Source organism: Exserohilum turcica, assembly GCF_000359705.1.
Source record: "Exserohilum turcica Et28A unplaced genomic scaffold SETTUscaffold_14, whole genome shotgun sequence".
Taxonomy (NCBI): domain Eukaryota; kingdom Fungi; phylum Ascomycota; class Dothideomycetes; order Pleosporales; family Pleosporaceae; genus Exserohilum; species Exserohilum turcicum.
In genome coordinates, this window is record NW_007359959.1 from 169,067 (window position 1) to 184,557 (window position 15,491).

Sequence of the window (15,491 nt, forward strand, 5' to 3'; positions counted from 1 at the left end):
TTAGTCGTAATTCCTCGAGCATACTTCTGAGTCAGCACTAATCCCACAATTCCCTCTTGGTCAAGGTGAGCAAAGCACCCCGCAAGTGAAGAAGACGGCCCATGTTGTGGCGCTGTGTAGGGAGCTTCATCTGACGGGACCCACTAGCCCGGTTAGGGAGGCCTCCCTTCACCGATTGTGGGTCTGGCATGACTCCGGTACTCCAGATACCGAAGAGCTGACCCCGCTGTTGACTTGGTCGGGCCCCGCCACCACATTGTGGACAGGCCGGAACACCAGGTGGTGCGGCAGATGATGGGCGATCGATCCACCGACATGGATATCCTGATATAAGGACAGGCTCTCGACATGGTTGGCTATCCGTACACACTACATTGCACACACGCTAACATCCAACATCATGCAAGACTTCAAAGAACGCAAGCTCGTCACCGACCCACAGAAGGCGTTTCACTTTACGGATCTCCAGAGATTAAAGCCAACGCGAGCCAATGATCCGTACGACTACCAGGCAGGATGGGGAAACCGGCACCAGTCCGAGGTCATTCCAGGCACATTGCCTGTTGCGCAGAACAACCCCCAAGAAGTTCGATTTGGACTTTACACTGAAGGCATCACCTATTCGGCGTTTGCAGCACCCCGGGCACACAACTTCAGCACATACATGTACCGCTGTAGACCGGCCGCTGCTCACCGTATGTATTGTATACATTGTCTGATGCCACAACTAATCTCCGGCAGAGGGCTACGTTCCAATCGAGTCAAAGTCAAATATCACAAACTGCTTCTTGTCTATAAACCCCAAGGTTGAGACGCTTCCCGAGCAAGCAGAGTGGCGGCCATTTCCGTTACCCAAGGATGACGAGAAGATCGACTTTGCGGATGGCCTGCACACACTGTGTGGCAGCGGCGACCCCAACATCAGAGAGGGCATTGCACTCTATGTCTACATGATCAACTCCAACATGGAACGACGGGCATTCTGCAACACTGACGGCGACTTCTTGATCTGCGCGCAGCAGGGCAATCTCGACATCAAGACTGAGATGGGAAAGATTTTTCTGCAACCAGGAGAGATTTGCGTCATACAGCGAGGAATCCGGTTCTGCCTCAACCTCGCCCCTGATACAAAGGTAGCACGAGGCTACATCACTGAGGTGTGGGGCTCTATGTGGGAGCTTCCAGATCTCGGACCCCTTGGTGGCCATGGAATGGCCAATCCTCGTGACTTTTTGTACCCAGTGGCTGCCATCGACGATGAATTGCATGTGAGCTGGCAAATCGTCAACAAGACGAACGGCCAGCTCGTAGCCATTCAGCAGGACCACAGCCCTTTCGATCTCGTGGCATGGCATGGCAACGTCGCCCCCTACAAATACGACCTGACCAAGTTTTCGTCCCAGAACAGCACATCGATTGACCATACGGACCCATCAATCTTCACAGTCCTCACCGCCAAATCCCGCGACCCACTAACACCGTTGTGCGACTTTTTGTGGTTTGGCCCACGTTGGGACGTTGCAACAAACACCTTCCGACTACCATACTTCCACCGCAACTCTGCCTCGGAATTCCTGGCTTGCATCTACGGGAAGGGTCTTGGCCGAAGCGACGATTTCCAGCCTGGTGGCGGTAGCTTTGAGGGCAGCCATACGCCTCATGGAGGATTCCACGAAGGGTACCAGCATGGCATGCGGATCCACGAGAGTCAGCCTGAGAAGATTCTGACTGGTAAGACGACGACAAGGTGATAGCGGGCTCAAGTCGCTAACAAATTCCAGACCAATTGACCATTATGATTGAATCCAGCCGCCTCTTCCTCTTCACCGAGTACGCTCGCAAGGGCTGTGGCACAATCGATACACACGGCACAGACTACAAAGTCTGGGACAACCTTCCGGTCAGTATTCTCAGCTCTCCACACTACACACCAGTATCTCATAATCTCGCAGGACCGATTCTCCGCAAACAAGCGGGCACAGGAGCTCCTCGCTCGCATCAAGGACGACAAGATCGCCGAGAAGCAGAGACTGGCCCCCTACTACTTTGGCGGCTTCTCGCACGGCGCAAACACGAGTAATACGGACGGTGTGCACCGGGATGAGCTAGAGCCCTACTTGCGTGGACACGCCAAGACGAACGGGACACATGGTATCGACGCTCCGTGATTCATTCATGATATATTCAAAGTAAAAATCTCGTTTTTAAGCGTTGTTTTAGTATGAATTATGGTATATCCCGTCGCTGTTTCTTTTTGGAGTAAACATGAATGGATTCCCGCTTCGTCTTGGCAATAGCAGCAGTAGTAGTAGTAGTAGCAGGTTTCTCTTTTCCCACTAACTACTAGTACCAGCTAAAGTAGTATGTCATGAAATTTATCTCTCTCTCTCTCTCTTTTCTCCTCCGTATTACCCTCGGTGGTGGAGTGTGCCACAAAAAAAAGTGATACTTAGTAGACGTCTGTGCATTCACGTTTTGCCGCGTCCCATCTCTGTCTTCCCCTACAATACCGCGGGACCCCACAAAGGCCCTCCTCCATGTGGGGCACGCAGTATGGATGGGGATTTTTTTTTCCAAGTTTGTTGTGGTTTCTTCTTCTCCTTAAACATGGCCCTGGTATCGGATTCACCATGAGATTCGCTAATATAGACAATCATGTATACTCCGCGGGCGCTGGCTAGGCTCATACCGCGTACCGGCACTCGACATTGGACTGGTAGTCGGGCAGCCGCTGTAAGATGGGATGTGTGCAGGAGAGAGATATCGCAGCAGAGTCAGGCGGGGGGTAAAGCGGCGATCGAGAAGCTGCCTTTGGCGGGCATCAAAGTGCTGGATATGACGCGCGTGCTCGCAGGGGTATGTGATATATCCCCATCTTGAACTGCTGTTAGAGAGGGTCTGTCCCGACTAACAAAATCACAGCCTTACTGTACACAGATACTCGGAGATCTTGGGTAAGACGAATCCTTCTGTCGGGTTCGTGAAGCCATCCATGGCTACTAACGGTGATTCGTAGAGCGGATGTCATTAAAATCGAGCACCCCACACGAGGCGATGATACCAGATCCTGGGGCCCACCAAATGCGCCGTATACCGATGGTGTGGAACGCCAATTCCCAGGCGAAAGCGCATACTATCTCTCCGTAAGTCTTTGGTTACTCAAACCAAGATGTCCCACCTTTTATACGTCCATGTTCTCCTCGACTAACGCTCCTTGACCAGGTAAACCGCAACAAGCGCTCGGTAGGCCTCGCCTTCAACAACCCCACTGGAACGGCAATTCTACACAAACTCGTCGGTGAATGCGACGTGTTGGTTGAAAATTACCTACCAGGCTCACTCGCAAAATACAAACTCGACTATGCAACGCTCTCAAAGCTCAATCCGTCGCTGATCTACGCCTCAGTCACAGGTTACGGACAAACAGGGCCGTACCGCGACCGGGCAGGCTACGATGTCATGGTAGAAGCGGAAATGGGGCTGATGCACATTACGGGAGAGCGGGAGGGACCTCCGGTCAAAGTGGGAGTTGCAGTCACGGACATCATGACGGGAATGTACACGGCGATTGGGATCCAAGCGGCGCTGTATTCGCGGCGGGAGACAGGGCTGGGGCAGTGGATTGACGCGAGTTTGAGTGATGTGCAGGTTTCGGGGCTGGCCAACATTGCGAGTAGTGCCTTGGTGACGGGCAAGGGGGACAGTGGCCGGTGGGGGACGGCTCATGGTGAGTTCTCTATATACGCGTGCACTCACACTTTTTCCCTGCAGACTGTGGGTGGTAGTTAGATGGGAGTTAACAGCGCCACAGCTACAGTAGTGCCGTATCGCGCGTACGCAACAAAAGATACGAATATCACCGTAGGTGGCTGCAACGACCGTCTCTTCGGCATCCTGTGCGACAAGCTTGAGCATCCGGAGTGGGTGACGGACCCGCGCTTCGTTACCAACGCTCTCCGCGTGCAGCATCGCGAAACGCTCGACGCCATGGTGCAAGCCGTGCTGGCGACAAAGACGACAAAAGAATGGCTGGACATCTTTGAGGGGTCGGGAATGCCGTATGCGGCCGTCAACGACATCAAGGCCACCGTGGAACACGAACACGTGCTTGCGAGGGGCATGATTGAAGAAGTGCAGCACAAGGCGCTGGGCAAGGTCAAGCTGGTCAATCATCCCGTCAAGTACTCAAGAGCGGAGCCCAAGATTCGGATGCCGCCGCCGTTGCTCGGTGAGCATACGGATGAGGTGTTGAGGGAGGTGCTGGGATACGGCGAGAAGGAGATTACGGAGCTGAGGGAAAAGGGCGTTGTTGCGTAGACGACCAGGTCGTCACATCGATCGGGATAGAGATGCCCTTTTGGAGGCATTTTGAAGACTGTGAATAGCCTCAACGTCAATCCCTTCTCCATTCTGCGCACCACAGCTCTCTCTCTTTCTCCCGTTTCGGGGGTTGGATCCTCGGCCAAACACGGCATCACATGTCTTCCACACGTCTCTTTTTCCTTCTGTCCTTCTGCTGCACCCCTTTCCAGCCAGTTGGATAGAATTTGGCCCGCTCGGCTCTTCTCAGCAATGAACCTTGCCGTTCGTGTCAGCGTGTACGTGTACAACCCGATGCGCTGGCCCCACCTCCTCTTCCCCCTCTCCCCTCTCCTCCCCCTTGCTGACGCGCTAGCCCCACTGGTAACGGCCCCACTATTGGCAGTTCCCAACGCGTGCGCTTTGCATGATGGTCCGATGCGCCGCTGATCGAGGGTGCCGTCGAGAAACGGGTGCGACATTGTGAGTTTTGCATATTTGTCTTTTTGCCGGAGACATTTCTTGCAAGTGGTGCTGGGTACAAGGGGAACTTTGCGGGGTAGGCGGAGAGACAAGAGTTGCGGGAAGGAGGCCCGGAGAGACATGACTGCGAGTCTACTATATTCTCACAAAATGTCTTTTAACCATGTTCTTCTTCGTCAATCATGCGGGAGGATCAGCGGAACCAGAATGGTGCCGTTGATCGTGTGCTTACTCGAGATCGCTCAGGTTGGTGTTGCTGAGAATCTCAAGATGTCATGATGATGCGAATGCCTTTGGCGAGGCTGTACCAATACGCCTATTCATTGCATTTACCCAAGGATAGAGCGGATCCGGTTCCCGGCCATGATAGCAGCAGGAGTGTTGATTGATTCTAAAATATGAATTCAATCTCAAACCCAAATGGGGACTGGTAATGACATGTCGTTGCAGGCTGCTCCCGCGCAATGGTTCATCGGAGAAATATCAGGTTCTGTACTCAAGGGCCCATGTCGGTCAAGGAGTACCGACTGTGAATCATGTCGGGCAAAGAGACGAACTGGGAATCACGTCCTAGGTTAGGCCGATCTCGTTGGGCTGCCTGAATCCAGTTGCTTGGCCAGGCCCTACCCTCACAACACACGGACTGGCTCATGGTGTGACAGATCCATACAAGACTAGAGTGCACTGACGCTGTTGAGCGACCTTTAGCTAAGTTACCGTGACATAGTATTATATGTCGAAAAACCGATATTGTCTTGGCTTTGTTCCTAGGGTCGATGGGCGATGATCTTGTCCGGTTGGGGGCTGTTCGGTTAAACCACAAAGGCAGAAGCCCAGCAGATCTCTGCATAGTAATCATGAAATTGCCTGGGTAAGATAGGCTGATGTCGGTACACCTGCTCAAAAGTAGGTAGCAAAGCGAACAAATCTTAGTTGTGCTGGACGTCATGTTCCCTGAGGCGTGCTCTTCTGATTGGATGTGTGGCTAGCATTGGACAAAGGCAGTTGTGGCATAACATGCAATTGCCAAGCCCTTTCCTCAGGTGACATGTCGACAGCTTGAACGTGTGGTGTATATTGGAGTCGCAGCCGGCCGCGGTTGTCCATGGCCGAGTCTAGGTAGGTAGGTTTGTGTTGGGTTTCGGGCACAAACGCAGGTCGTGGAATAGCGTGCACATGTGCTTGAGGCGTAATTTTCCGGCCACCGATGCCGTAACGGGTAATGTACGGATGTGCCATGTGGCTAACCGCGGGCGGAAGCAGCAGTGGATGGATGGATAGTAGCGGAGCAAGCCACTCCTGGCGCGTGAACGAGGCGGATGAGGCGGACAATAAGAGCAAGAGGCTCGTTGAAGGCAATATGGCCAACAGTGCAGGGCGGCCCCACTGGTGCACGCCTCCAAGTCCCACCCGGCAGGCGATCTGGGGGTTAGGGCGAGGTAGCTGGTAGGACAGAATCCTTGGGGCGAGATTAGGCAGCGGATGCAATCCTTCGGCGGATGTAGTGTAGGGCGATGGGTAGCCACGAGTGATGAGCTCATCCCGTGGGCTGTGTCAGCGGCAGCAGGGGCGCGTCATATGGGCGCGGGACCGCGTCGCTGCGACGGCGGGCGGCAGGCAGGTGGGAGCGGCGCAATTAGGAGGGCGTATTGCGGGTGTATATGTGTGCGTGTGTGCGTGGTAGATGAAGGCGACATGAGGCTATAATGCGCAGGCCGAGTCATGGCGGGATGATTTCCCCCGCAGTCGGCCAGGGCTTGGCAGGCTAGCCAGCACCCGCCGACGCCGGTGGTCGAAGGGTCCTCCGATCACTCGCCTGGCCTGCAACCTTCGCGACGCCACGACGACGACGACGGCCAGGAGAACATGGCCCTGAAGCAATGTAGCATGTGCGACCGCACCTTCACCAAGCGTATGTTGACGCTGCCCGCGCCCCGCTGCATCCTCTACTGACGCGCCCTGCAGTCGAGCACGTGAAGCGGCATGAGCGGTCCCGTACGTATGCCCCCAGCCCGTGGCCACGACCGCATCCGTGTGTGTGTATAGCCAGCCAGCTGACCTCTGCTGCCAGACACGCGGGAGCGCCCCTACGAGTGCCCGACATGCAAGAAGCACTTTTCGCGCAGGTGAGAACTCCAGCAGGACGAAAAAGCAAAGAAGCCCCATCCAACCTCCAATCAGCGACGTCCTGTTCCGGCACTGCAAAGGCCATGCCCAGAATGCCATGAACCGGATGAAGAACAGTGAGCAGCAGCAGCAGCAGCAGCAAAATGCCTCTGCCCAGCAGCAACAGCAGCAACAGCAACAGCAGCAGCAGCCTCTGCGCCACAACTCCTTGGACGATGGCCAGGCGTCGCGATCAGCCGCCTCACGCTCCGGAAGCGGTCCGACTCAGATGCCCACACCCTTGATGCGCGAAGACGCCAGCTTTTCCTCCATGGCCACCAGGACAGAGCCCCCAATGCCCCAGATCAACGTCAACCATCGCTACAGCGCCCACCTGCCCTCGACTGCCCATGGCCGTCAGCCGTCGTCGCGCTTGCATCCGGCCTCACCCGGCGAAGACCGCATTGAAGCGCTAATCAATGCCGCCCAGCATCTCGAACCTGGAACCGACACTCCATGGCGCTCCCCCTCGCCCATGCTCATTGCCCGCGCAGAAACGGCTCCCGCGCAAAATCGCAACCAGCATGACGGCATGGGCCCGCCAATTGATCCGGCCATGGAAGTCCTCTCATTTTCTCCTGCGGCACACGTTTCGAGCTTGGACCAGTGGGCTTTTGAACTTGTGCAGAGCAACAACCCTGTCCCCAACCGGACGCCGGCCGACGCATTGCAGACATGGCTCTTTCCGCTGGAAAACGACATGCCCACGTCGCATGGCCAGCACAACATGGGCGTCGATGGCTTCTTTGACCCCGAGACATTTCGGGCACTGCAGGAAAACCAGGCTAGCCCGTCCGGCAGTAGCGTATCCATTGCAAGCAGAGTACCAAGGGAGCGGTTCCAAAGAGTGCAGAGTTGCTGGCCATCTCGAGTTCGCAAGTCTTCGCGTTTGATGCCCGATCTCTGGCAGGGCCTTATCGCGTGCGATTGCACAAACATCCTCTCCGAGACGGATTCTGGGACCGCTGAAACGCCGCTCAGTGAAAGAGAACGCAAGACTTCACGATGGGGTATGGATGAGGAGTGCAGGGGCAGGCTACAGAGCGCACTGAACAATGCACCAACAGCGAATCCCCCGCGGTCAGAATCATTTGGCGACACGGCATCCTCAAGCGGCGATGCTGCTGCAAGCCCAAGCGCCGAAGGCTTCCAGTTCCCGCCAGCCGAGATTCTCGACATTGCTTTGGAGATGTATCTCTACTACTTTCACCCCACCCTTCCCATCATTCACATACCAACCTTCTCCGCCAAGAACGCATCTCGGCCATTATTGCTGTGCATGTGTTTGATTGGCCTTAGTATTCTAGGAACAGCGGGCGCCGCCAAGTTCGTTACACGGACCGTCCCGGTAAGACGACCAAAGAACAAGCATCAACACCTGCTAAGAAAGGAACACAGGCTGTTCTGCAACTCGCCATAGCAGAGTTGCAATCATTGACAACGACAAATCACCCACCACATAAGCAAGTGCGCATTATTGCGACCGGCTTGATGGCTCTCAACCTAGCCTCTATCAACGGAGTGAGTACGCCAAAAGGTTCATGTGACCGTGTGCTAATACACTTCAGCGAAAGAGTCGCGTTGCGCAAGCCGAGAAGATGTACGCAGACCTCATGGGTGTATGTAACCACTGGCGCATCCACAATCTCCATGTGACTAACAAGCACAGTATGCGCAAAGTCAAGGCCTTTTTTCTGTGAATGAAGGCGCCAAGCTGGAGCCCCTTTTGGACGAAATCATCGATATCGACGCCAAGTGGAGAGCATGGACAAAGGTTGAGTGCTGCAAACGAATCATATTCGGTCTCGTAGAAGTCGACTGTTACTGGGCAGGATACCTCTCAACGCCTCCCTTGATCCGTCCCGACACCGTTCATATGTTACCTCCGTGTGATTACGCATTATACCATGCGAATAGCGGCGCAAGATGGTTCAACCTTGTCCAAAGAGGAGCAAGAATTCACTCGCAAAAAATAACGCCATCTTTTCATCCAACGCCTGGGCTGAAACTAGACATGAACAGTTTTCGATCCCTGCTAACACTTCTTCTACTACGCATCCAAGAGAGCAACGACCGCTTAGCCCCCGCGACAGGGAATCAGAAGCAACTAGAGCCCTGGCGTGTCTACGCCGAAGACGCACGAAGTCGTGATATCCTCCCCTTACTAGTAAACCTCTCCAGCTCTTCAATCGACGCTGTCCGCACCGCAGACCTCAACTCGGCCGTTCTCTGGCACTCTTCGTGCATGCTTCTCGGCGCCAACATCCGTTACTTTGAGCTCGCAGCCGGTCGCTCAGGTCCCGATTCAGCCGTCAACGCCCTTGAAGACATTGCCGCATGGAGCGTAACGCCCAGCGCGCGGCGAAGCGTCTTGCATGCTGCCCATATTTACAAACTCCTCTTTGACCGCAAAGTCAGCGACATTGTCAATCCACACAGCGTCGTTGCCCTCTTCCACGCCGCTCTCGTTCTCGGCCTGTATATTTTCACCGTCCCGCCCCACTCCATACCTCCCAACACCAATGGCTCGTCAAACGACGCATGTATTGAGCTCCTCGAATTCATAGACTGGCTTTCTGTTGGCCAACTCGGCTTCATCGACACCCCGCAGTCCCCTGTTGGCTTCTCAGATACAACGCAAGTAGTCAAGTTTATCCGTCACGGCGGTCTATTCAGCATCACAGGCATCACGCTCGATGCGGGATATTTAGCTGCGCGGCGCACGCTACTGCATTGTGCAGACCTCATGGAAGGCATGGGCCGCTGGAAGAGCCGCACCTTTAGCCAGATACTGCACATCATGAGCGACGACTTGACAGACTACGAGGCGCACAGCAACGATGATGATGACGACGATGATGACGACAACGAAATGCAAGAGCGAGACGCAGAAGATCGAGAGAGGATGCGCACGAGCAGCACAACACTGATTCCAATGGGCGATGATGTCAAGGAAAGTCTCCTTGCGTGACGGTTCGTGTCTCCTTCTCCACACGTTCGTGCGCATACTTTGTTGCAAGATCTGTGGGGGAGGAGATGGAGATGAAATGATAGACTTTGGATGCTCGAATCAGTCTTGCATGAATATGGGTTGGCGAGGAGTAGTAGTGAGAAGAGAAAGGGGGATACTCTGATGACGGCGCTAGTATCGTTGTTGCCGTCGTCATCTTCGTCGCACACACAGACGAAGCTCAAAACACAGCATTGGGTTGGCGCTTTGCTAGAACGCATCTGTCCTTTTATTGTCTGTTATTGATTGTTATTTCCTTGTACCAATTCAAAAGCGCGAGCGACAAGCAATGGGGGGGGGAGAAAGATATCAACATCACTAAAGGAACAAGCATTATTATGTTATATACTAAGGACGTCCAGCAGAGTAACAATAGTGTGGTTCGGCTCGATGAATATAGAGGTCGTTCTGGAGTCGTTTAATCTTACTGTTCCTCCTGCTCTTTTTTCTTTGAAAAAAAAGACTCATTCATAGTGCTATGTTTGATACGTATTTGGATTTGATTGTGAGTAATTGATTTAGTTTCATGAATGAGCATTACTTACGCAGTGAGTACTGGCACCACCCCCTTTTCATTCGGGTTCTCTGCCCCTCCACTCTTCTTTTCACAGTCTTCCTTACTTTCTGAATCTCATACACACTACCTACTCTTTTCCTCTTTTCCTCTTTTTTTTGCAGCACCGCTTCGCAAGGTAAAGATTAATTCGTATTCGGCGCATACTTACCCCCTTCCTATTCTGTTCACTCCAAAGCGGCATCCTAGAAACCCACACTCACCACGCCTCACTGAAATCTGCACGTCCCGCGCTTTCACCGGCGTGCCGTGTGTAATCAGGTCGCCTGCAATGTTGTCGCACTGCATGACGGGCTCGAGGGGCGCGAGATCCAGGTCTCTGTATTTCTCGAGTTCATGTAGTTCCGCCTCGTATGCTGCGTCTGTGTCTTCGGCTTCGTCTGCTGGTTTGGCGGGTTTGCGGCGCATGGACAGCGGTGGCGGTGGTGGTGGAGTCGTGTTGTGCCGACGCAGTGGTGTGCTGGGTTTGTCTGAGGATAAGTTTGCGGTGAGGTCGAGTGAGGCGTGGGGAATCGGTTGGATGGCTGATGTGCATGTGATTCTTGTGAGAGACGGCTCCGAGGCTCGGCGCAAGTAGTGTGAGATTGGCGTGGAGGAGCCGCAGTGGAATGGCTCAGAAGACTATAGAGTGTAAGTAAAGTCGTCTGTGTTTCTTCGAGTACAAGTGGTTGAACCTCTTGAAAAGCACCAACAGCATCAGCCGTATCAAACTCCGTTTTGGTATCCCGCGCATCGTCCTGAGGCGTGAATTCTTTGGTAAATCCCTCTGCTGCAGTAATAGCGTGCGCATCCACTTGTTCCAGTAACTGCTCTCGTATTTCGGCCTCGATCACTCCACGCCGACGTCTCAGCTGTCGGGTCTCATCTGGCGTCGGTTCGTCGCGGGGATAAAATGCATTGAAGTCTTGTACGGGTGCAGGTACGATCTTTGTGCCGGGTATGTTCATGACGTCTTCAATGGTATCGCCTTGTTCAGCTTGGTGTAAGGTTGGGAATGCAGTGTCAACGTCGCTCAGTTGCGTACTGTTATTATTGTCTCCATAGCCTTCCTCGCGGTCGTTGCCATATCTGCAGTGCGGTTTTTCCAGCGGGTTCGAATTTGAGTCTTGCAGATAGAGACTGGTCGTGCCATCCGCGTTTAACATTCGATTCGGTTCGTCTTTGGAGTACTGTATGGACGAGAGAGGCAGAGGGATATGCACGTCATGTGGCATCGTTTCCAAGGCACGGCGGTGAAGTGGACGTACAGAGCCATGGTGAGAATCGCCATCTGGAGGCTGGTGGTGCGTGTTATCGTTTTCGCGTGATCGCAGGCTGGATGGGCTCACTGTAGACGCCATCGTGCTGGTAAACGGTGACGAGGTGTCAGCTGGATGTGAGGTTATCTTGCACACTATTGTGTTTGAGTAAATGCAGGAGTTGCAACGAAGAACGGAATGCTGGCATGGATTTTAGGTGGAAAGAGGCGGGCGCATCCAGTAAAGTGGAGACTGCAAACGCGGAAGCAGGGCAAATAGTGACGCAAGGCATTCATCTGAGTGAAAGCAGTAAAACCATGTCAGGGAAGCGTCAAACCTCAAACCTCAACACCCTCCTCACCTACACGTACCCCTCTAAGCACATAGCCATCCCTTCTCGCCTCAGCCGCTTCTTTTAAAATTGTATCTTTGACCGCTTCAGACTTTACCCTCCATCTCACAGCATAAGGCCTTGCCATTGTGCTACTGCCCGTCGCTTTAAAAGCCGCATCGCTGGTATCCACCTCAATCTCCTTACCTGTGTTATCGATTGGTGGCAGAATGTCAAAAGCCCACAGCAACTTTGCAAGCACAATGAACATGCTATTCTCTGCCAGGTGCATGCCAGAGCAGATTCTACGGCCTGCACCAAAAGCCCAGTGGTCGCGGCTAGCTGCAGGGCCAGCAGCGTAGTGTCCTGATCCGTGGAGATGGTTGAGGTATCTCTCTGGGTGGAAGCGCTCGGGTTGGTCAAAAATACTTGGATCATAGTGAATGGGGTACTGCTGGAGACAGACGACCGAGTTGGCTGGAATGTGTATGCCCTTGTATATTACGGGCGCCGTGGTGTAGTGCGGTGTGCCGATATTGGTGACGGGACGTAGGCGCAGTGTTTCCTTGACAATGGCGCGAATATATGGCAGCATGGGCTCGTCATCGAACGTTGGGGATCGAGAGGACCCGGTCACCCTCTGGATTTCTTCAAAGGCTCGTTGCCTAGCATGAGGGTTTGCACAAAGGTAAAGGATCGCTGTGTTGAGTGCTGCAGATGTTGTTTCACTTCCAGCCTCAATCATACTGCCCGCGAGGAACGCAGCCTGCAGTTCGCTGATACCCTGCTTCTCGTAGTCACTCTCGATGAACTGCTTGACAAAGCACTCGGGCGCTTTCTTGGTTTCCATTTGGGTCTTGAGTGTGCTCCAAAAAGACATCCAGAGGCTAGCTTGCTTCTCAAAGTATGGCTTGACGTCTTTACGCCACCACTGCAGGCTCGGGGGAAGGTTTCCAAGGAAGGGAAGTGTGTCAGCAAGGTATGTGCCTGGCTTTGCTACGTTGGAAAAGTCTTCCATGATGCTGTAGATCTGATGCACTTCGTTGCAACCCTGCTTGCCTCAGCTGAAGTGTGACATGTCGTTTCAGATGTGCACTCACCCACTCTGGTATGCGCCGCCCATAGGTACTGGTCATGATAACACTGACCGTGTACCTTTTGATCGCCTTGTAACTAACCCCATTTCCTTTGCTCACGTCTGCCCCGTTCAGAATCTCCTCTAGCAGCATTTTGGCCTCGAATTCTTGGCTCGGTTTAAAGGTAGCGCTGACGGCCGGTGTCAGCAGCTTGTGGCTGATGCTCCTCAACTTCCGCCACTCGGGACCATATTCCATAAACAAGAACCTCTTCCCCCCAGACAAAGCATCCTGGGAAACAGGGGCGGGCGGCCGCGAACTGGTGTACGCAGACTGCTTGTCGAGAATCTCCTTGCACGCATCGGGCGAGCATATCATGTACCAGTCGTTCCAGCCCAGGCGGATCCTGTAGACCTCGCCAAACTCACGAGCCCATGCCGTGACTTGCTGGTGGGGCTGCTGGCCGAGTTGATGGGCATTTCCGAGGATTGGGAGGCCAGCGGGGCCAGGGGCAGCTTTTGTGCCGGGCGGTGGTTTATTCTTATACCGTGTGTAGAGGACGAAGGACGCAAGGAGCAAGAATACGAGGACAAGGGTGTACATGTGGGGCTGGGACGGCTGAGAGGTGTGTTGGAGAGAATGACATGAAGCGCAGCGACAATGCTGTATTATGGCGATGTCTCTGCGTGAATATTCTCCTTGTGGTTATTTCTGGAAACTATCGCGCAACTTTACGATGTATGGTGTTTGATATACATAGACGATGCAGGCTTTCCCCGCATGATCGGGGAGATGAACCCGGTGCATGGCGCAGGCGCATGGATGAGGGGAATGTGGAGTAACAGAGCGAAACGGCAGCTGTCTCTCTTTCGCCATCTTTACTCCAACTCCTGGCCATCCGGCCTACGCCGTCGCTATGGGGCCATGTCTGCGTTGTCACATCAACCGCGCGTGCATGATGCCCGTCGATAGGTTTCGGGCCTCCTCCTATTTACTTAAGTAAGTAACACGATTGCCCCACGAGCACTCCGGGATGGTGTCGGGACAACAACAAGTCATCCGTAGGTGGACGATGAGATTTACGTACTCTTGGAAGCCTGGAACCTGAGAGAATCAAACCTCGTTCATCACAGCACTTCTTGGTCGCAATTCACGCCGTCTTTTAGTCAGCAACTCCAGTTTATCGGCCTCCGAAGACACCGAAAGCGAAATCATCTCCACCAGCACCAGCGCAAGCAACAATGGCCAAGACCAGCGTGCGGCCGGCACGGCTCGATCTCTGCAAAATTATAGATGGCCGCTTTTGATCTTACAGCTAACCACCCAGAAAATGCTCACCCGCTTCACAGCTCGCACGCCTCTGCGCTCCCTAACATCCAGCCTGCTTCTCTCGAGCTTTCGCCCGTCAAACCTCCAGCCATTCAATCACCGCGCGACAACAGCTTTGCAGCACACAATGTCGACGTCCAGCTTCAAACTCGACCCCAAAATCTTCAACCGCGCCCTCTACGATGGCCTGGTGGAGACATGGTTCGCCGGCGTCGACACGAGCGGCCAAGAATTCGACATGAGCATCACAAAGCGCTGGTTCATGCAGACGCCCTCTGAGCGCGCCGCGTTTGACTCGCACTGCCGCGCCGCGTTTGCGCACGCCATTGAAGCCATTGGGCCGCGCGAATTCCCAGATGCAACCGCCCAGCCTTTCCTCGACGAGCTGCAGCGCATCACCGAGAAGCACAATGGCGACAAGAGCAGCGAGGAGGCGGCTTGGACAGCGCTCAGCATGACGCTGCTGCTCGACCAGATACCCAGGAACCTGTATCGCACAAACGACGGCTTGAAACTCGTATACGAGCATTACGATCGCATGGCGCTGAGCCTTGTGCGCGCTCTGTTGTCCCCTTCGTCGTCGCCCATTTCCCGACCAGATCTCCACCCGGTGTTCCGCCTCTCCTCGCCACACCGAACGTGGTTCTACATGCCGTTCCAGCACTCGGAGGACATAGCCAATCACGATTTCACGGATGCTATAATCGCCGAATTGGAGGGCGAAGTGCAGCAGCTGGAGGGATACAATGGGACAAAGATGCTTCTCGGGGGATACAACAAGGCGGCCAAGCAACACAGGGATGTTCTGGAGAAATTCGGTAGGTACCCGCATCGCAATGCTGCGTTGGGCAGAGAGAGTACAGAAGAGGAAAAGAGGTTTTTGCAAGAGGGCGGCGCGACGTTTGGGGTTGTGCAGGACAAGGACGCGCCGGTATAGGGTATTCGATAGTGTGAATAAATTCAGGTTGAATTGTTACTTAACGCT

At 54.0% G+C, this 15,491-nt stretch overlaps 5 protein-coding genes across 5 annotated transcripts; 4 read left to right on the forward strand and 1 right to left on the reverse strand.

Moving 5' to 3' along the window:
- Positions 1-400: 400 nt before the first annotated feature.
- Positions 401-2,168, forward strand: SETTUDRAFT_106534 (uncharacterized protein; the record flags this gene model as incomplete). The annotated part of the gene is made up of 4 exons (XM_008025227.1): positions 401-695; positions 742-1,731; positions 1,782-1,900; positions 1,953-2,168. The coding sequence occupies 4 exons, from the start codon at positions 401-403 to the stop codon at positions 2,166-2,168; spliced, it is 1,620 nt and encodes a 539-aa protein (XP_008023418.1).
- Positions 2,169-2,835: 667 nt separating this feature from the next.
- Positions 2,836-4,317, forward strand: SETTUDRAFT_26789 (uncharacterized protein; the record flags this gene model as incomplete). The annotated part of the gene is made up of 5 exons (XM_008025087.1): positions 2,836-2,856; positions 2,923-2,954; positions 3,017-3,143; positions 3,223-3,727; positions 3,812-4,317. The coding sequence occupies 5 exons, from the start codon at positions 2,836-2,838 to the stop codon at positions 4,315-4,317; spliced, it is 1,191 nt and encodes a 396-aa protein (XP_008023278.1).
- Positions 4,318-6,648: 2,331 nt separating this feature from the next.
- On the forward strand, positions 6,649-10,143 carry SETTUDRAFT_128397 (uncharacterized protein; the record flags this gene model as incomplete). The annotated part of the gene is made up of 7 exons (XM_008025228.1): positions 6,649-6,694; positions 6,748-6,777; positions 6,854-6,908; positions 6,964-8,296; positions 8,347-8,469; positions 8,517-8,567; positions 8,618-10,143. The coding sequence occupies 7 exons, from the start codon at positions 6,649-6,651 to the stop codon at positions 9,917-9,919; spliced, it is 2,940 nt and encodes a 979-aa protein (XP_008023419.1). The 3' UTR covers positions 9,920-10,143.
- Positions 10,144-12,108: 1,965 nt separating this feature from the next.
- On the reverse strand, positions 12,109-13,780 carry SETTUDRAFT_159927 (uncharacterized protein; the record flags this gene model as incomplete). The annotated part of the gene is made up of 2 exons (XM_008025229.1): positions 12,109-13,152; positions 13,202-13,780. The coding sequence occupies 2 exons, from the start codon at positions 13,778-13,780 to the stop codon at positions 12,109-12,111; spliced, it is 1,623 nt and encodes a 540-aa protein (XP_008023420.1).
- Positions 13,781-14,633: 853 nt separating this feature from the next.
- SETTUDRAFT_26792 (uncharacterized protein) lies at positions 14,634-15,443 on the forward strand (the record flags this gene model as incomplete). Its single annotated transcript, XM_008025088.1, has 1 exon — positions 14,634-15,443. One exon carries the CDS (start codon positions 14,634-14,636, stop codon positions 15,441-15,443), a length of 810 nt encoding a protein of 269 aa, XP_008023279.1.
- Positions 15,444-15,491: the final 48 nt, after the last annotated feature.